The sequence below is a fragment of the Marmota marmota genome, unplaced genomic scaffold (assembly GCF_001458135.2).
Source record: "Marmota marmota marmota unplaced genomic scaffold, marMar, whole genome shotgun sequence".
NCBI lineage: Eukaryota > Metazoa > Chordata > Mammalia > Rodentia > Sciuridae > Marmota > Marmota marmota.
The window spans coordinates 53,468,141-53,489,049 of NW_025999977.1; the positions used below are offsets into that span (position 1 = coordinate 53,468,141).

At 55.9% G+C, this 20,909-nt stretch overlaps 1 protein-coding gene across 2 annotated transcripts; it reads right to left on the bottom strand.

Moving 5' to 3' along the window:
• Window positions 1-10,766: 10,766 nt before the first annotated feature.
• Kcnf1 (potassium voltage-gated channel modifier subfamily F member 1) lies at window positions 10,767-20,316 on the bottom strand. Of its 2 annotated transcripts, XM_048804808.1 has the most exons (2): window positions 17,732-20,316; window positions 10,767-14,853 (listed from the first exon to the last, which is right to left on the bottom strand). In XM_048804808.1, the coding sequence occupies exons 1-2, from the start codon at window positions 19,210-19,212 to the stop codon at window positions 14,433-14,435; spliced, it is 1,902 nt and encodes a 633-aa protein (XP_048660765.1). In that variant the 5' UTR covers window positions 19,213-20,316; the 3' UTR covers window positions 10,767-14,432. The 2 variants fall into 2 exon arrangements, with proteins under 2 accessions (XP_048660765.1, XP_048660766.1); XM_048804809.1 differs by lacking the exon at window positions 10,767-14,853 and having other exon boundaries at window positions 15,194-20,311.
• Window positions 20,317-20,909: the final 593 nt, after the last annotated feature.

A 20,909-nucleotide genomic window follows, 5' to 3' on the forward strand; every position in this document is an offset into this window, starting at 1 on the left:
CTCTCTCTCTCTCTCTCTCTCTCTCTCTCTCTCTCTCTCTCTCTCTCACACACACACACACACACACACACACACACATAAAATGTTGATAGTATTTGGGGGGGAGGCCTCAGATCCAGAAAAGGGGTGGCGATTTGGTTCCGGGAAGTTGGAGACTGCCCCTGGAAGGTTGGAAGGTTAATGCCTCCAGAGCCTTAGATTATCAAGATTGCCTGCCTGTCCTGCCCCTCCCCAAGGCTGTTCAGGAAGCGCCTGAATGACAGGGAGCTGCTAATTAAGGCCCCTTGGGCTGCCTCTCCCTTCCTGTCCCATCACTCTACCTTGGGCCCCTCCAGCCCACCTCCCTCTCACCTTTTGGCCATCCCACCAGCTTCTCCTGGGCTAGTCACATACACAGGAAGGAGAGCCACTAGGGGAAGCAGGCAGGAGAACAAAGAAAGTCTAAAATGCATAAAAGGGTCAGATGCTCTCACTTCTTGGGATATCAGGACACCAGCTATGGCCCCCTTCTCCACCACAGGAGAAGTCTGTGTCACTATTTTTTAGATAAAACCTGCTTTCTATGCTTGCCTGTTATGCTCAAATTCGGGACCCCCAAAAGACCACCAGAAACCAAGATCGAGAGGTGTTTATTGCGAGCTAGCTCGGTCCTCCGCGCACACACACAGCAACTGGTGACGCTGAGAGGCCCCGAGCCCAGGGTTTGCAGCAGTTTTATACACTCTTTGGAGAAGGCAGGGACTTCACATACATCATAGCATCTCTTAGCAAATCATCACACACCGCGGGAAAATCATAAAACAACTCTAAAACATAATTAGCACATTCACTGGTGGGAACAAGTTGGGTAGGGGTGATTGGTTCCTACAAGAGGGGGATTCATTTGAACTGATTGGTTTAAGCCACGAGGGTTTAAGCTGAACTACGTGGTTTCCCAACATGTTATCAACCACCATAAACTACTGGGAGGGTCATCTGGCATCCCAGGTATTTTCCTTGTCTCATGCTGATGGGTGGTTGCTATGGGTCCTCACCTAGCCTGACTGAGTCAGGGACACCTGGCTCTGCAGATCTCTCCTGTTATTTGTACAAAAACAACTCAACAGGGTGGGTATGTGCCTAGGAGCACTCTGTGGGTTTTTCTAAGGACACGCCTCCTTCCTTGGACAGACTTTGCTCTGTGGTAGAGGCTGGTTTCTCATGCCTTGGCTGCTTCTCTAGTGTTCAAGCCTCAACATTTGAGGAACCAGAACTCAGTCACTGATAGCCAGCAGTATCCACTTTATCAGAAGAGCAAGAGAGACCCTCGTTAGCACTGTCTCCCTATGCAGTATCCTCCCTCACATCATGATGCTGCAAAAAGACCTCACCAGTGCTGAGCAGATTGTAGGCGCCATGTCTTGGACCTCCCAGTCTCCAGAACCCTGAGCCAAGAAAACCTCTGTAAATTACCTGACCACAGGTATTTTGTTACAGTAACAGAAAATAATGTAAGACATGAAATAATGGGTGTTTACTGCTTTATCTATGATAAACTGTCTAGAAATTGGAGGAGTTCATATTTAAAGAGAGCAGGATGATGGTGGTTGACTCATGGCGGTGGAACCTCAGGCAGAGCTGTTTGAAGTTCAGAGGCTTCTGGCCAGCCCTGAGCCCACTTCAGGTTGACCAGCAGCCATATGTACTGGAGGCTGGGGTCTGGAGGCCCTGATGTGGTCAGGACTCGTTCATACCTGGCTGCAAATGCCCTGAGGCTCTGGAGACGAGATCAGGCGAGGCGGGCAAGGAGGCAGATTTAAAAAGGCCACCAAACAAGGCTTTATTTGAGACTCAATCCCTGACCTACAGAGTGGACAGGAGAAGGGTCTGAGGAGAAACGGCGAGGGAGCTCAACCGGACTGGACTTTAATGGGGCTTACAGCAGGAAGGGAAGGGCTTGGGACAGGAAAAGGTGTTTTTAGAGTCCCTTGTCCCGCTGGAGTTGGTCGGGGGAACTGGCTGAACTCCAGGATTGGTCAGGAGACCCTGCTGATTGACAGGCGTTAGCCAGGAGATCCCGCTGATAGATAGGCACCTGATTGATGTTTCTTTCCCGCGTGAGCAAGAAACCCGCAAGCAGCAGGTGCCATCCCCACAAAGCCTGGCCACCTCAGTCCTCCCTTAGCCCCTCTCCCTGCCCAGCCCCAGGGGCTGCTGGCTCCTTGGCAATGCCTCTGGGCTCTGGCACCTTGCCAAAGGGAGACCCCTTCTTGTTCTATCCTGTAGCCACCACTGGGAACCACCCAGCCCCAGACAATCATCCCCCAGCGGGTCCCTGGTGTGGGGTCCACATGGCAGCCCCACAGGCAGGGCCCTCCTGGGTCACCAAGGAGTGCTGGTCCCCACAAGACCCAGGAGGAAGGGGTAGGTGAGCCATCTGACCCTCATAGCTGGGCAGAGGTTCAAGGAAGGAGGTGAAGTCTGAATGGCTCAAACATGGCTCTGTCCCCTGGCATCATACCTGCACCCCCGCCATGTCACCAATGTCCACAGCCTGGGGACACTGGCACCCAGGAGGCAGCTGTGTGTCTCTGTTTATCTGCTGTGTCTCTAACAGGCTTTGTCACCAACTTCAGGTGACCCAAACCCTGGGGCTCAGTGGGAGGGAACAGGACCTTCCTTCCCAGTCTCCCCTCTTGTCCTCGGGTGGTCTATAGAGAGGATGGTGAGAAGGAAACAAAGCCCAGGTGACTGCAGAGCCCTCCTCAGCGCCCAGCTAAGTCCCCCAGGCTTGGCGGAAGCTGCTTGGTGTTTCGCTCTTCCATGGCCCAAACAGGCTTGTGGGGGAGTCCAGGAGACCCGCATACAATCACATCCTATGGCGACGCAGCTATATTAAGATCAATTACATTGTGCAACAAACACTTGAATCATCCCCAGAACCCTAGCTGCTTGGATTTGAATATGCATGAGAAGCTGCCCAGAAATGACTAAAATACCTACACACATATATATAGTCAAAAGCAAGACAGCTCTGGGGTGAAGAGTAACAAAGGCAATTTGCCACCCTGGTGAACGGTTCAGCGGGGGTGTGCCGTTTTGTGCTGGATTAATTGATGAAGACTCATTCAGCATCAGAGTGCAGATCCTGAGCCTGCAGGAGCTCTGCCTGCCACCCATACTCACCACAGGCCGGGAAGTAGGGTTTCTTTCTCCCCTTCCACAGATGGGGAGCTACCGTTATGCAAGAGCATACCACTGGGCAGGCCCCAGGAGCAACCTCAGCTGGGGTCTCCTGTGAAGCCCTGCCTTTTCCAAGCAGGTCACTGTCTCGGCCAGACAAATCCCACCCTCGCCCCTGCTACCTCCAAGCTCGGGCCTCAGAGCCACTGCAGCCTCCTGCTCCCTGGAAATCTGCTCTTTTGAACAGAAAGCATGAGCTCATGGCCAAAGGAGCTATTAGAAAACAAGATGTCTTGAAAATTAAGAGTCACAATTCCCCCTCAAAAACTTGAACCATTAGATGAAGGAGAAAACAGACACAGTTTGAACATCCAATCAATAATAAGGACAATAAAGTCAACAAAATCTTCAAACATGGAGCAGAGGGCAAACCAAACCAAACAAACCAGAACTCACAAAACAAAACAAACACACAGAAGGTAATAAAAACGTGGAATTGAATCTTTGCTTTCTGGTAAACTTCTTGAATTAAAAAAATAAAAACAGAAGAGAAAAAAAAGAAGTAACAGCAGCACGTTTCTCTGGGCTAAAGAAAGTCTTGCATCTTCAAGTCGAAAGTCACTCCCAAGCACTAGATCTTACTTTCTAGGTAAAATTTCATGTTCTGAAAGAATTTCAAAATTCCAAAGAGAATTCCAGCAGTCTCCAGAATAAAACATCAAACAATGTAAAAAAAAAAAAGACAAGAAGCAGACTAAATAGCTTCAGATAGACTGGCCTAGAAAGCAGCATCCAGTCCAACTGTCGGTCCTGCTCAAGAGCAAACAGAGACACAGTCAACCAAGAAGCAGAGACGGGAAGTTCACCATCCACAGATCAGCCTGAAAGGTACGCCCAAGGATAGGCCTTCAGCAGAACAAACAAGGAGTCCCAGCAGCCAAGGAGCTGAGACACGCTCACCAAACCCCAGGGAGAAAGGTGGAGAGAATCCTAGGATGACCACTATGCCCTGGGCCTCGAGAGCCAAGGGTGCAGGTCCCACCAGGAAGTAGAAGGTAAAGAACATCCAGGGGAAGTTCGCTCATCTTGACAAATGCTGTCATGGAGGCACTGGATGGTGCTCAGGGTAAGGAGAAGGCAAACCATAACTCTGGACATGTCCCCTCGCCCAGAGCCATCCTATCCATCTCCTCCTTCTCTATGTCTGCAGGAAAGAATAGTTGCACATCGAATTATTTAAAATGCGGTTATTGATTTAAATTTGTTTAGAATCAGCTGACTGCCAAAGCACAGAAAGAACCACAGGCCCTGAGCAGGGTATACGCGTTTTAAAAACCTACAAATGACAGGTGGGGGCCGGGAGTGCGCAGCAAGGGGCAGAGGGAGCTGGGAGCCTCATGTCACTCTCAGCAGTGAAAGAGTAATTGATGAGAGTTGACGGGTTGAGAAACAAGTTTAAGTATATTCTGTAAAGCAAAAGGGAAATTTGACAAGGAGTACCAATTTAAAAATGTGCCTGGCAGAGGCTGGAGCTGCTGGGAATCATTATTAGTGTAAGTAAGCAAAATGCGTCATTTCCTACAAAGTCACCCCGTCTGTACTGAGCACCTACTCTGAGCCAGACAGTGTGCCGCATGCTGGGGGGTGGGGTTTCAACAGTAAGCAAAATCCTATTTCCGGTCCCCCAAGAGCTACTGTCTGGTGTGGGAGAGAGAATTAATTATGTAAATAGAAGTCACCAATAAAGATAAAAATTGCAGATGTCGGCAGGGAGGCAGGTGAGGCCAGAAGAAGTGGACCAAGAGGGGGAGCAGGGAAAGAGGCCATGATCTGGCCAAAATCAAGGCAAACGTAACTAAGCAAAGGGGCTGGGAGGGCACTGCCACTGAGGAGCTGCATATGCAAAGCCCTGTGGTTCAGCGGGGTGCCCTGGTGCTCGCCTGTGCTATTCGGGAGGCTGAGGCAGGAGGACTGCAGGTTCAAGGCCATTCTCAGAATTTAGTGAGGTCCAGAGCACCTCAGTGAGACCCTGTCTTTAAATGAAATATTAAAAAGGGGTGGGGCTCAGTGGTTAAGCGCGCCTGGGTTCAATCCCCAGAACTAAAAAGAAGAAAAGGAAGAGGAAGAGGAGGAGGAGGAGGAGGAGGAGGAGGAGGAGGAGGAGGAGGAGAAGGAGGAGGAAGTCCTGTGGCAAGAAAGAGAGAGACCAAGAAAACCAAGATCTTAGAGGATAGAAGAAGCAACAGAGTGGGCTGGGAGGTGGGGAGGAGATGCACAGCGACATGGACCCAGATAAAGATGGGGTTTAAGAGTATCCGGGTGATCACTGTCTTTTCTGAAGTATGGAATAGAAGGTTTCCAACTCATTCTATGAGGCTAACATCATCCTAATAGCAACAGCTGGAAAGCATAACACAAAACAAGAAAACCATAAGTCCACCTCACACAACAGCCTTAAATCAAAAAAAAGAAAATGTGTTATTAGCAAGCGGAATTGGCCATGAATTAAGGAGAAAATTGCCTTTTGACCATATGGTTTTTGTTCCAAGAATGCAAGGATATGTAAACGATAGGAAATCGTTGAATCATTAAATCTTTAAAGAAATTTATGAAAGAAATATAAGTATATAATTTTGGTAGAGGCTGAAGTAGCATTTAGTGAAATTTATATGTTCAACACTGACTTTTTTTTTTTTTTTGAGGTGCTGGGGATTGAACTCAGGGCCTTGTGCATGTGAAGCAAGCACTCTGCCAAACTGAGCTAGATCCCCAGCCCTCAACACTTTTGGAAATCACTAGAATGAAACCTTGATAAGGGACATCTATCTACCAAGAGCAGACAGCAAACAGATGCAAAAAACCACCAGTCCCGAGGTCCCCACCCACACAGTGAAATAAGACAGAATGGGCTTGATTATAGAGTGAAGAAATAAAACTGTCCTTTGTAGATAATATGATTTTTGAAACCTATAAATTAAAAGGAAACAGTTGAAAAATCACTAGACCTCGCAAGTGAGACACGGGTTCTTCACAGACCAGCAGCCTCAGCATCACCAGGAGCTTCTTGGAAAGGTAGGTGTTCAGGCGCGGCCAGGCAGGCGCAGCCAGGGCCGCTTAGTCAGAGCTCTGGAGGTGGCCCAGCAAGTGGTAAGGAACCACCAGGGTGAGGCTGGGAGAAGCCGGGAGTCTGGGAGCTGCTACTTTAAGGCACTAGAGTACAAGAAAAGTGATGATCCCGCTTAAAAACCATGCATAAGCAGATAGTTGAAAGCATTTGGGGGAAACAGATCTTACTCACAACACAATGGAGACTATGGTGGATATTCGAATTCTGCAGATAAGGCTCACCCGTGTTTTTTGAAACAGCCCTAGCAGGATATAATTCTCACACCCTACAGTTCCTCTGCTTGAAGCATGCAATTCAATGGTTTTTAACACATTCTCAGGTACCTTGCAACTTTCACCACAATTTTAGAATATTTTTATCATCCCCAAAAGAGGCCCAGGACTCTATCTATCCCCTTGTCTCCCTGGGACCTCTAACCAGCCCTAGACGCCACCTGTCCTCTTTGTGTCTCTAGATTGGCCTGTTCTCTAAGTTTCATGTAAATGAGTTATTTGCAGCTGGCTATTTTCAGTTGGCACAATGTTTTCAGGTCCCCCATGTTGTGGCATGTGCCGGGCCCCATTCCTCATCATGGCCAGGGGTCCTGCTTCCTTCACTGCCTGCCCTTCAACAAGCCACTGGCTTCTTGGAGTCTGAATTCCTCCAGCCACAAGAGGGGACAATGACACCTCCCAAGGGAGCCAGGCCGGCCTGCCAGGCCCTCTGGGAGCCTTGCTTCAGGGTGCTGGATACGGCTGAGGACTTCAAGAGGAACTTGAACTTGTAAGCAAAGAAGCTGGGAGTGTTTGGGAGCATGAAGGGAGCCTTGGAGCGCAGTGCATGGGGACAGGGGCACCCCAGAGATGTCCTGAGGAAGGTGACATTGAAGATGATGATTGAAGAATGAGAGGAGGACGCGTGGGGGGAATGGGCGAAGAGGGTAAAGCGTTCTGGGCAGAGCCCCTAGAGTTAAGGGAAGAGGAGACGAGACTTTCAGGGGTGTGGCTCTCGACCTGGGCAAGTTTGATCCCAGAGGACATTCGCGATGTCTGAAGACCTTTGGGTTGACACCCCTGGGAGCCGGGGAGGAGCAGTGCAGTGGCATCAGGTGGGTGGAGCCCAGGTGCCGCTAAGCGGGCTGCAATGCGCAGGGCAGCCCCACGCAGTGCCAGCAGGGCCGAGGCCTCTGATTTCATTCTTCAAGTGGCTGAGAGCAGGTGTGGACAGTGAAGTCTGGGAGACATCGAGGAGCCTGGACGTCCCCAGAGTGGGGTGCACCACACAAGGCTTCTGCAAAGAGAGATTCCTCCCATGTTTCAGGTGGAGCCGTCTGGCCTCAGAACGGACAAGCGAGAAATGGACGCCCCTCATTGACTCCAGGTTCTGGGCAGCCAGAGAGCTCCGACCCGGCAAGGGCGTGGGTGCTCCCCTGGCAGTCCCACCAGGTCCACGGGCGGAGCCTGCAGCACGTTCCCGGGAGCTTTCCAAGCCCCTCCCAGCTCTGACCACACTGGGGGCACCTTAAGGGGTGCACAGAGCTACTGGCGGAGCCTGCTTCCTCTCCCCTGGGCCTCAGAGCTGTGGGGCTGTGACCACACCTGGTGGCTGCCTTGGGGGAGCTCTCTTTGCTGGGTGCCACCTGCTCTGTAAGCTGCTGGCACCCCCACCAAGCCCTTGCTGACCCCCACCAGAACTTCACCCTCAAGGGACAATGCATTTGGGGGAAACAGATCTTACTCACAACACAATGGAGACTATGATGGATATTCGAATTCTGCAGATAAGGCTCACCTGTGTTTTTTGAAACAGCAAACACTGGGCTGGGCACAAGGCTGGCTCAGGGTGTCTGACAAACTTCTCCCTCAGATGCTTGGTAGGCTTCCAGTCAACGCCATGACTGGGGAGTCATGGAGGAGCTGGAGGCGGGAGTGGGGGATGGGAAGCAGTGACAAGACGAGGCGGGTGCCTGATAAAGAGACCAGGGACACCAGGAAGGGCAGGACCCGGACCGCGGGGTCGGCAGGCTTGCTGGAGGAGGCAGCCAGCTGTGCGCTAAACATAGTGGGTGGAGATGGAGTGGTCCTACTAGGTTCCCACTGGAGGGAACACCTTAACAATGCGATAGGTGAGTGGCAAGGCTGTGGTGGGCCCCCAGGGACCCCCTGCAAACCCCTGTGGGACCTTGAACCCCCAACTAAGCAGCTGGTGGTGAGCTGGTGCCCAAACACAGCAAGCAATTGCGTAACTGTCCCCAGGCAGACCAAGAGAGGGAGTGGCCGGTGAGCTAAGGTTTGGCCTGGCTGCTGGGAGAGAGGGACACCCCCTCCCCAGGGAAGGCTGGTCGGGGGTTGGCCTCTGCCCTGGTTTGGGCCGTGAATGTCCCCACAGGGCCATGTGTCCCCAGCTTGGCACTGTTGGGAGGTGGTGGGAAGTTTAAGTGGTGGGGCTTGTTGGGAGGTCATGTCCTTGGGGTTGGCCCTTGAGGAGGATTGTGGGGCCACGGCCCTGCCCTCTTTCTTTTACTTACTGGCCTTGAGTTAAGGGGTTGCTTGCCTGGAGCATAATGTGCCCCCACAGACCCAAAGTGACAGGGCCAGTCACCCAGAACGAAACCTCTAGACCCATGAGCCACAAGGAACCTCTTCTCTCTGTAAGCTGATTGTCTCGGCGTTGGTCAGAGAGGGGGGAGCTGACGAGCAGTTCTGACCGATAGCAGGGAGCTGACTGAAGTCTGCTCAGGCAAAGGGAGAGGTGGCCACGCCAACAGCCAGGAGGTTCCCAGGCTTCGATCTTGTGGCCAAATTGGGTGACAGCCATCAAGGAAGATCTCCAGGAGACAGACCAGGGACAGCAGAGGGCTGTGGACTGAGGGAATTTTCCCAGAGCGCCGAAGCCAAGGCTGCCTGGCCCTTCCTGACCAGGACGTGGTGAGGGCCACAGGCCAGCCATGACTGGATTAGCCCCTTCCCAATGTGACCTTTTAACCATTGTTTTCTTGCTCTTCCTCCAAAGGGTGCTTCAGGTGCATGGCAGTGGGCCATCAAACTCTGAGGCTCCATGTCCTGGCTTGGAGGGGATGGAGGGAATTTGTAAAGGCCTCCAGCTGGACACCGTGACTACCCGTGCCTCTGGGTGCTTAAATTTCATGCGTATGTGCAGGTGTTGGCATTGGAGACACACACATACATCGCCATCATCGTCATCCCCATGGTCATCGTCATCGTCATCATCATCATCCTCAGGCGTGATCCGGGAGCTTTGTTGCTTGTGCTGTCCCCAGGGGCTGAAACGGTGCCCAGGGATTGAAGTCAATCCCTCATCACTTAGTAGATGCTTGATAGAAATGCCGTGTGTGTGTGTGTGTGTGTGTGTGTGTGTGTACTGGGGAGACCAAGGTGAGGCCTTCGGTGTCCCCCAGCATCCAGTCCACCCTCACCATGAGGGCCAGGCCCACCTCCAGGCCATGGTCAGCCCAAGCCAGCCACAACAATCCCACCCCTTGGTCAAGACTGATGAAACCAGGCCTCAGCGAGGGGGCAGAAGTGAGCGTGTCCTCCACTTAAGGCCAGTGAAAAGTAAGGACACATCCTCTGGAGGCTCTCGGCAGGGTTTTTTCTTTCTTCTTTTTCTAAAGCAAGATGCTGGATGAAATGCCTGTTCTTCTTCTGGATGTTTCTATAGAGGGTGTTTCTGAGTCACACAGCTGCTGCAGCTGTATTCCTATCAGCCAGAGATGGAGCCCTCGTGTACAGGGGCTGGAGCCAGGAGAAATGTAGGTGAAGCCAGGCCCCTGGGTCAAGCCACGCCTGAAGCCTGCATGAGCTTAGCCTTAAGCTAGTGTGGTTCAGGTGCCTTGATTGCTGGTGGGGAGGGGAGAACATGGAGTGACGGGAAAGAAGCAGGCCGTGCTACCTCATCCTGAAGACCTCCAAGGGATGCCAAGGACCTCACCCTAAGAGCACTGGGAGTTTGAGCAAGCAATGGCTTTCTCAGTCCCTTTGGTACATAGAAAAGGGCCCAAACTGGAGGCAGGACAAGGGAGTGGGCTTTGGGGTAACCTAAGCTATGTTGGGTGAGGCTGGGACTCTGGCCATCCCGTGGCTTCACACCTCTGGGCCTCAGGGCATCCTTCTTTCTGGGGAGCGCTGGCCTGGAGAAGGGCAGGGGGCAGGGTGTCGCCTGATATTCTGGTGTCACTTGAGAATGTGCTGGAGGAGGAACCCAGTCCCTAGGCAGGACTCGCAGCTCCAAACCTGCTGGCAGCAGATCGGGGTGAGGGGCTACAGAGAAGGGGCTACAGATGCTGACTGCCCCTCCCATATCTCAAATGCACTGGTGTGCTTCCTGGGTTGAGTCCCCTCACCTTGAAGTGAGACCCTCTGAGGGCCAGCAGAGGCGGTATGGCCCGCAGTGAGGCTGGGGACTCCCATCTGCCATGCTGTGCTCTCTGCCCAGGGAAGTCAGTCCCTCACTGTCAACCAGCTTGGCCCAGCCATGTCCTTGGCCTTCTGCTAGCCCCCCAGAGGTGCCGGGCATCTGCCAAGCCCGGACATGGGTCAATGCAAACAGTCTCAGCGGGGAGGCCCTTGGAAAGCTCCTGCTGCCTCCCTCAGATGCAGAAACCACCCTGTGGTGACGGAGGACAGCCTGGCTTTGTTTTTGGAGATGAGAGCTGCAATCATTAGGGGAAACATGTGCGTGTCTTGTCACTTATGTGTCAAAGGTTTAGCAAAAGACAGTAAATACTAAGAACAGTTGCACGTAGTCCACGGGTGTTTGGTGTCTGTTACGGCGCTCATTTTATTTTTCTTGTGCGTGTTTGAAACAAAAATTATTAAGGAGCCCTTTTAAAAGAACATTTTTAAAAAGAAAGAAAACATCAGAGCCAACATTCTCTAAGCATTCCCAAGCACACTGGTTCTGAGACACACACAGGGGTGTGGCAAGAAAGAAGGAGGTCCCTGGAGGTCACATTGCAGGCCAGATTCTGGGCTTCCAACTTTTGGGTGACGGGGGGGCAGTCCCAGGAAGGGGAGGTGGAAAGGAAAGCCACATGAACTCGTCCTGTGGACACAACCCCGTGTTTACAGGGTGGCATGAGGGTCCCTCTCTTACCAGGCCAGGCTGCAGGCCAGGACCAAGAGGGGCTCTCTGTGGCGGGTCACTCTCACCAGGCCCAGGCTCTTGATGAATCCCCACATTTGAGCTTTCTGACCCCAAAGTCTTCAAGCTTCCTCCCTGAGGACAGAGATTCTGGGTGTTCAGGGTGACATCCAGAGAGGCCTCTTCTCTATACCAGCAGGGTTGATTCATTCAAGGAACAAGGCACAGAGGCAAGATGACCTCCCCATCAAGAGACAAGACAGACACAGGCAGAACGTAAGGGCAACCGGTCTAGGTCTGCTGCCGGTGCACACAGTAGGGGACACGGGCTCATCCCCTCACTGCCAATGTGCCTGGCACTGCTGTGGGTGACAGGAGCCTGGTCTGTGACCAGACACATCTGTGACCCACAGGGCTCATGCCACCGTCAGGACACTGCCCACCACCAGAGGAATCAAGGAAAAGCAGCATGAGGGGTGATAGCAGGACTCGGCCACCGGCTGATGGGAAGAAAGCCGGCAGACCTGAGGCTCAATGGCAGGCCCCACCCTGTGCTCCAGGCAGCCAGCTAGGAAGCACCTGTCGGGCCCCTGGTCCCAGGACCAGGATGAGGGCGATGCTTCTCAGGATGAGAAGTAGATCTGCCCACAGCCCCTGCCTGGCACCGTGAGCCACTAGGGAGAGTGCAGAGCCACCAAGGGAAGCCACCACTCAGGACCCAAGAGTCATGCCCTCCTTGTTCAGAGGGGAGGGACACACAAACACGCCTGAGGTCTTGCACACTCCTCAGTGGATCCCCTGCTCTGGTTGTGAAGCTCAGGCCTCTTAAAGGCCAAGGGTTCCATGAAGGTTTGAACTGAACTGGCCACATGGCCGGAGTACTGCGAGCTCCCAGCCCCAGGCTCTGCTGAGGCCCTGCCAGGCCACGAGTGCCAGTGGGGAGCTGTCCCTGGGCCACCTTTCAGACCGGGTTCTGAAACCTCCACTTCACTTTTTCAGGTCAAGACCTTTAGCCGGCAGTGGGTGGGGTGGGGCAGGACTGAGGGGAGTGAGCGATCGTGGAGGCTGGTGCCCACAGCCACCAGCTACTGTGTGACTCCAGACAGCGGCACAACCTCCCCAGGACCACGTTCCTAGATGTGGAGTGAGGTAGGCGGTCCCGCCTGTAGGCCCCGCAGGGCTGGCGGCAGGTCTGGAAGCAGGGATAGAATTCTGACCAGTGGAAAATGAGAGAGAAGCCACAGGACGTCGGGAGTCTCCCGTCCACAGGCAGAGGTGGGAAGAGCCACTGGGCCAGTTGCAATGGAGGTCCAGGGTGGGCAGTGAGGGGCTGGGCCACGGGAGTCCTCACCACCTGGCCGGGGACAACCAAAGGGAAGGAGAGAGGGTCCATCTCAGCCCTCCTGCAGGAACAGGGCATGGGCAGCGGCTGGGGCTCCATGAGGGTCCAGTCAGCTAGAAACTGGCTGCTGGGTCTCCCTGGGGCCTCTTCTGAGGCAGGTGCTCCAGGCCAGGTAAGACCTACTCGGCCAAACCCGACAAAGGAGCAAGAGGACTAGAGCAGGCAGAGTGGTGGCCCCGACAGCTCAGCCACTGCACGTCCAGCCCAGCCGAGGCCGCCTGGCATGTCCCAGCGTGCGCCTCCTCCGAGGTCTGGGCTGCCTCACCAGCAGGCACAGCCCCCTCTTGTCCAGCCAAGCCCTTGACAGCAGGCGTCAGTTGCCATCTGGGCAAGAGCGAGTGGCAGCAGGTGCCCCACAGGGCCATCTTTCCCCGGCAGTGAAACCTCTGGCTGGAGAAGTGACCGGAGACTAAGCCGGAGTGCAGGGTGGACACAGGTGGCCAAGAGCCCCACTCCTCGTGACGATGGCTGCTGCTTCTGGCAAGCAGGGCCAAGCATAGGGTGTGCACTTGCTTGGGCCATGCTGGAGGCTGCACCCACCTCTATGTGACCACCGGCAACTTCCTGTGACTCCAGGGACCTCACTGCTGGAGGAGTGACGACGTTGTGACAGTTGTGACGACAGCAGCCCTGGCAGTCTGGCTGGATGGCAGCAACAGCCTCAGAAACAAGGAGGTGACTAAGCAGAGTCCCCAGGGCTGTTTGGCTTATCCCTTTGGAAGCCCACATGGTCCCTGTGCTACATCTTGGGCTGCTCCAAGTGGAGAAAGGGATTCAGGGGGGGCTCCCACCCCAGATCATGGGTGTCAGTGAGATCCGCGCCCCAGGCAGCTGGCAAACGCGTTGCCAGGCCCACGGTGCGCGGAGCCGCCTTCCCACAGGCGACAGGTGGGAGGCCTCTGGAAACGTCTCATCTCCCATCTCCCTGGGAGATGCAGGGAGCTGGGGAGGTATTTAATCAGCTTCCTGCGGGGAGGCTTGGGAGGGGCAGGCACCCCTTCACAGGGGCTGCAAGGCCCCTGCCTCACAGGCATTGCCACCCGGCCTGCCCTGTGGCCGAAAGACCCCGGAGGGCAAGGAACACGGGCCACACGCTGGGACTATTGCTAGCCTTTCCTGCTAGTCTTTCCCCGGGGTGTCCCGGAGAGTGTGTGTGATAATTCTAGGTCTTGCCCCTTTCACAGATGCTCCCATCATTTTCCTTTTCTGCGAGGTACCCCCAGGCCCCAGATGGGGGGCCCATAGCTCCAGACGCCTCCCACAATAGCCAGGACGGATGCTGAAGGCCACCACCCCAGCGTCACCTGGGCAGATGTGCTCCCGCTCACAGAGACCACCACCCAGACCACAGGGCTCCCGAAGTGAGGCCTTCCAGAGAGGCTGCAGGACAGCCTCCTTCCCCTTGTTAGGAAGCCCAGGTGCCCTAAGGTGGGGCCCAGATGGCAGCCGGGTGAGTGTGTCCTAGAGACTGCCACCTCTGCCACCAGCACCAGCCTGTGGCTTCTGCCCTCAGGGCCTCAGTTTCCCCATCTTTAAAACGGAGGATAACTCGTTTACCACCTGGAGCTATTTGGAGGCTAAAATGAAACTGAAAATGTCACCCACGTCCTTCCATTTAGACGTCAGGATGGACTCCATTTCACACACGCCGTCTTGCACTCACAGCCCCACATCTTTGCCGTGACAGTCCTGTGCTCCCACGGTGGGGGAAGGAGAAGGAGGTGGCCCTTCGCCCACAGACCTGCGGGCCTTTGCTACGCGGCCCTCCCTCAGATGGATGGGATTCAGGGCCACTGTTTTCCCATCTGAACAATGAGGGGACACAGGATGACAGCTTACTTTCGTTGTGACTTGGACCTTCTGCAACTCCCAGGAACAGCTTTCTTTCTCTCCACAAACACTAGCGGGGTACGTGAGGCTCCCCCACGCTGGAGGACAGCATGTGACCAGGAGTCCTGGCAGACTGCGACTGGGGGTCCAGACAGGAGGGAAGAAGCCTGGGGTGAAAGTGGAAGCCAAGTCTGCAGGGAGCCTCTTGAAGGAATTCAATGGGGTCCTGAGGATGCTTGAGCCCTGGTCCCTGTTGAGGTGACAGAGGAGGACACCTCTTCAGGGCAATCCCTGTGCCGCCCTGGGGCTTTAAGAGTAGTCTCTTCCTCTCTGAAGCTGGCCCACACTGTGGGGGTCCTTCACCCCCCCCCCCCCCCCGTGTGGAGCTGGGAGTCTCCTCTGCCTGGAGGGAGGCTCTCCAAGGCCTCACCTGGACACCAGCTCCCGCAGACGGGATTGGCGAGCATTCTCAGTAATGGCCAGAGAGTAACTCGTAAGTGCCAAGGCCACCTGATCTCACAGCTCCTGAGCTCCGTCCTGCAGCTCGAGAGCAAACACTAGCAACTCCGGACCAAATAAATGGACAGGGCTCTATTCCAATAAGACTTTATTTGCAGACACTGAAATTTTAGTTTTATGCACTTTTCACAAGTCACAAAATGTTAGACTTCCTGTAAGTTTTTCCAACCATTTAAAAATATAAAAACCACTCTTAATTCAAAGGCCCCCAAGCCACTGCTGGCCGATTCCTGCTCTGGCCTCTGGCTGTTGGAGGCTGAGGTCCTCCCCAGCCAAACCTGGGAGCTCCTGGGAAAGCAGAATGCCAGGGCCCCACCAGCTTCACAAATTCACAATCCACGTTTTAACAAATCTCTGATGACTCATGTGCACTTTAAAGTTAAAAAAAAATACTGACGCCTAAGTGTCACCCCCAGAGATTCTAATTTAATAGGAACAGGGCACGGCCTGGACACTGGCAGCTTTTAAAGCTCCCAAGACTGTTCTCATAGAAAGCAAAATTCAAGTACCTGACCCCAGAAAGATGTCCCAGGGACTGTGAGCTGCCCCTCCTCCTGGCGCCCGAGCTCCCAGGCCACTCCTTCATGACGAAGCGTGTCACTGTCACAGGCTGAGCTCCTCTGGGACCAGGAGCCCTCTGATCCTGACTCATGGAGATCTCAGATGAGGGGCTACCCTCCGGGACTCAGTCTCCTCCTTGCAAGGAGGGGAGCCCACACTGGTTTTGGAGCTACAAGTCCACTCTGGGTGTTGGGCCTGGCCGGCCACCTCGGCCTCCTGCCCGGCCACCTCGGCCTCCTGCCTCATCATCCTGGCTTCTCTGCAAACCCTGATCTTCTCCCCTTTCCAGCCCTCAGGCTGGCACAGGCCCCGGGCTTTCCAGGAAAACTCTGGGGGAAAGGGACAGAGAGGAAACCCACCAACTCAGCAAGCTGCCTGGGCCCCAGATGCACACGCCACACCCCCCGCAGGCCCAAGGCCCCCTCCTCCCTCCACTGAGTCCCCCTTCTTTAGCCTCCACCTCTATTCCTCCACCTGGGGTGGCCACAGGACCAGTCTCCCCCTAGAGCAAAGCGTCAGCTCAGGACAGCAGTCCTGGCCAGCCTGGTCAGAGGTGCCCAGGCCCCTGCAGAGTGCTCCCGGGGAGGGCCGGACCCAGCGGAGCCCCCCTCCAGCAGCCTCGGCAGCCCTGCCACACCGTCCACTCACAGCCCGCTCCGCCACAGCTGGGTGCTCTCCTCTCACATGCAGCTCTGCATCCCACAAGAACCACCCTAACTCTCTCCAAGACCTGTCCCCAAGGACCCCTCCAGAGGACAGCTTCTGCCTCCTGGAGCCCCCAGTCCAAGGCTGCAAAATCCTGGCAGGCAGAGCTGGCAGAGGCCTGAGAAATCATCCCTCTTCTCACACACGGGAAAATGCAGGCCCAGGAAATAGGAGCGTAGTCCAGGATGGTGGCAGACTGAGGAGGAGCCTCCTTTCCTCATCTGAACCCTCCACCTCTGCCCAACTGCAGGGTCCCTCCCTCCACCCAGGGAGGAAAAGATGGGACTGTAGGGCTCAGAGTCCGAAGGGGGAAGGCAGAAAGCCAGAGAAGGGCCTGCAGGACTAACTCTTGCCTTCCACCAAGAACAGAATGGCAATGCCCTGTCCCTCCCTCCTCTGCCTAGGCTGTGGAGACCAGAGTGGGCAACTACAACTCACTTGCTTCCCAGAGTAGAGCAACAGAAACAGCTATCATTTATTGAGCACTTACTAAGTGCTGGACACTGAACTAAGAACCATGATTCTCTGAGGTCATAATTTTATATCCCCACTTAATAATCAGGATGAGGAGCAGAGAGATTAATCAACAGGCCTAAGGTCACACAGCTAGTAGGAGAGTGGTGGGGGAGGGGCACTAGAGAAAAGCATTTAAACTCCAAGCCATCTCTCATCTCCTCATTCCCTGAGCTTAAACCCAGGTCTGTCTGATTGTTTCCCTGGGGCTCTCAGGCGAGGCTGGCAGTGAGCCTCTGGAGGCCATGCTGAGATCTGTCCACTTAGCAGGTGCCTCAGAAGTACTGGGGTTAGAAGGAAGAAGTCGTGAAAACCTCCCAGCTCTGCGGGCTCTGTGGTCTCTCCCTCCTCCAGGGGGTGCTCAGGGAACTGACCTTCCCAAGAAGGGAACAGGAGAATAAGTGGCCTTCACGGGCCTCCTGGAAGGTGGCCAGGCCCCTTGGCACTGGACCTGCCTCCTCCCATCCCTTCCTAGTTAGCTTTCAGCTAAAAATAGCTGCACACCTACCTGCTGGCCCTGCAGGGAGTGCCTCTAAGCCACCCTGGGGTGACAGCCAGCCTGGGACAGAACCCACAGTGAGGAAGGGTTCGTGGAGCAGGAGGCTTTGTGAAGGAGACACGGAAGGGGACGTGGGATCACGGTCCCCCACTACCCTGTGGCTCCGGCACCCTCTCCAGGGGCTCCTGGACAACCTGCCCCAGGAGGCTGACCCCGCCTTGGCCTTCAGAGTCTGCTCAGGGGAGGGCTGGGGGCCACAGGGCAGCTCCTCTGGGGCAGCCCACCGTCCCCACGGTCCCACCCATCTCTTCCTGGGATGCCCGCCTCTCACTTGCAGCTCTGGAGCCGGGTGCGGTGGTGCTTCTCCTCCGTCAGCAGGGGGATGAAGGTGTCGCTGTGGGAGAGCTTCAGCCGGCTGCCCCAGCTTGTCCCCTCCTTCCCGGCAGGCTCTGGTGGCAGGATGTCCAGGTCGCTGCGGGAGCCCCCAGGCTTGCCCTCACCTGCGCTGCTGGAGTTGAGCTCCATGAGCTCCAGCTCGTGCTTGGCGGCGGTCTCGAGGACGCGCTGCTTGTTGTAGTACCTGACGAAGTTATTGATGATGGGGTGGATGGGCAGGGCGATGGCGATGACCCCGCACAGGAAGCTAATGGCCGCGTTAAGCTTGCCCAGCGTGGTCTTAGGGTAGATGTCACCGTAGCCCACAGTAGTCATGGTGATGATGGCCCACCAGAAGGACTGGGGAATGCTCTTAAACAGGGTCTCGGGGTGGCTCTGCTCCATGGTGTAGCCCAGCGCCGAGAAGACAAAGATACCCACGGCCAGGTACATGAGCAGCAGCCCCAGTTCCTTGAAGCTGCGCTTGAGGGCGTAGGTGAGGGTCTGCAAACCCGAGGAGTGGCGCGCCAGCTTGAAGATGCGCGCGATGCGCATGATCCGCAGGGCCTGCACCGCCTGCTGCACGTTGGTCAGCTCCATCATGCGGGCGCCCAGGTGCGTGAGCGTGAGGCTCACATAGAAGGGGAGGATGGCCAGCACATCCACGATGTTCATGAAGGACAGGGCGAAGTGCAGCTTGTTAGGCGAGGAGAAGAGGCGCAGCAAGTACTCGAGCGTGAACCAGCCGATGCACGCCGTCTCCACGTTCTCCAGCGTCGGGTGCTCCACGCGGTTGCCCTCAGCGTCCAGCACCTGCAGCTCCGGGATGGTGCCCATGCACATAACCACTGACGAGACGAGGATGAGCAGGAAGGACAGCACGGCCACCACCCGTGCGGGGCACGACGACTCGGGCTTCTCCAGGAACTTCCAGACGCACTTCTGGCAGCGGCGCCAGCGGCCCTCGGCCGCGTCCACGCCCAGGTCGTCCAGGATGAGCTGCACTCGGCGCGCGATCTCCTCCAGCTCCTCGCGCTTCTCGCTTAAGTGACTCTTGCAACAGTCGTCCAAGAACTTGAGGTCCACCTTCCAGAAGTCCATCTCGTTCTTGAAACAGATCGGGCAGATGCCCTTCTTCATGTGTACCTCCCCGAAATAGTACACCTCTATGACACACTTGAAAGCGTCCGGGTCGCGGTCAAAGTAGAACTCGCGCTTGCCGGGGTCGTAGTCGTCGCACAGGGAGAAGATGGTGTCGTAGCCCCCCGCCAAGCAGTTGATGAGCTCCGCCAGCCGGGTCTCAGGGTACTGGCTGAGGAGGTCTCCGTAGAGCACCTGCCGCACGCCCCCCACGTTGACGACGATCTCAATGTCGTCGCCGGCCGCGGAGCCCTGGCTGCCCGCCTCCTGGAGGCTGTGCTCCCCGGACCCGTCCATTCTCCCGGTGTGTGCCCTCGCAGCCCCGGCTCCGCGTCCCCGGCCGCCGCCGCCGGGGGTCCGGCGGGTCCCACCAGAGCGCGGCTCTCGGGCTGAGCCTGCGGGGAAGGGCGGTCACAGCCCGCAGCTAAGGGCTGGGTGGCCCTGGCGGGGGCATGCACCCGGCGGCGGGGCTCGGGGCAGGCATCCGGGCGCCGGGGCGCGCCGGTGGGGGTTCTCAAGGCCCGCGGCCCCGCTGGGGGCACTCACCCCCGCTTCCGGGCGGCGCGAAGTGCCGCTTGGGCTCGGCCTCCCCCGGAGGGCTCCTCTCGTGGGCCGCAGGCAGGTTCTCCTTCCCGGGGTGCGCCGGCAGCGCGGGCCGGTCCCGGAGCTGCCGGACCCGCGGTCGTGCGCCGAGGTGTGCGGAGAGCGAACTTGTCTCGCTTTGCCCAAGCCGTTTCCAAACACAATAGGAATTCCAGCCTGACGTCAAGAGCTTTTCAACTGTACCCTCTTCTGGTGAGATTCTGCACGGCACGCGCGGCAGCTGCAGGGGAACGGGTTAACCCTTGGGCAGACGGGCACAGCTGCCGCGCCCGAGCGCCACGGCGCGCACCGGCTGCCAGTCCCTCCCCGCGCAGCGGGTCGCCGAGGGCCCGGGACCCGGGCTACAAAGCAGCAGGGCCCCTCTCGCTGAAAGCCCTCCCGCTGCTGCTGGAGACTCTACGATAAAAACGCAGCCGCCTGTTGCTCGGCAGGAAAAGCATCCCCTGGGTCTACTGCTCTGTCCTGGGTCCCTCCTGTCTCAGACTTGAGCCGGTCCTTGAGGGTCTCCTGCCACCCCCTAAGACTGCCCTGCTGTTGGTGTCACCTCACCTGAAGTACATTGAGGACATCTAGTCCAACCTCCTCTAGGACAGAAGGAAGTTGTATCCTTCCCTTGTCCTGGGAAGGTTGAGCTGTAGTGGGAGGTGAAGAGAGTGGGTCTGGACCTCCCCTGCACACCAGCTCATTCAGAGTCAGGAAGGTCCCCCCTTGGCACTGGTCACCATGGCTTCACGGACAGTGCCCTTGGACCACTGTACTGCCCACCATCCCTGGACTTAATTCTTCCCACCCTTTGAAGCTCAGTCCCCAGTGTTCTCACCTCTGTCAGGTCTCCCTGGACTGAGCTCTTTCCCTCCTCCTCCCTCCCTCCACCCAGGAATTAGGGCCCTTGAGCTCACACAGCCCCCTACTGTCCAGTAGGATCACAGATCAGGCCATACACCAGTTCCCTGGTCTGCCTCCTCCCCCATCCACTCCTTCAGATTATTCCTGGGACTCCTTAGCACAGAGCCTGGACCAGGAGCTGGGCAGGTGGAAGAGGGAAGAATGAGAGGATTCACTGGGCCCAGGCTCCACACCACATTGTCATGGCCCTTAATTGCTCAGACACCCCACAGAGTGGAGCTCCAGCAATTTCTGAAGCACAGTGGTGAGGAAGACATGGTCTCCCAGGCATGTTCCAAGTGTCCCCTGTGCACCGAGTGGGCCTGGGCTGTGTTGTGGAGAGGGGCTGCTGGATGGCCACCAGGTGGTCTTCCTTCATGGTCAGGTTTTGGGGGAAGATAGCCAGCGTCTCATTGGAGGGTTCTTCTGCCCAGAGGACTCCAAGCCACCCTAAATAGCCACCCTAAATCTTAATATCACAAATAATTAACAAATAATAAAACACA

Excerpts from the sequence above, each read along its gene's own strand:
- Kcnf1 (XM_048804808.1), bottom strand. The coding sequence starts at position 19,212 with ATGGACGGGTCCGGGGAGCACAGCCTCCAGGAGGCGGGCAGCCAGGGC. Across the intron at positions 14,854-17,731 it reads ACCCGGCTCCAGAGCTGCAA|GGACCAGGGCTCAAGCATCC; the intron begins GTGAGAGGCGGG and ends TCACCTCAACAG.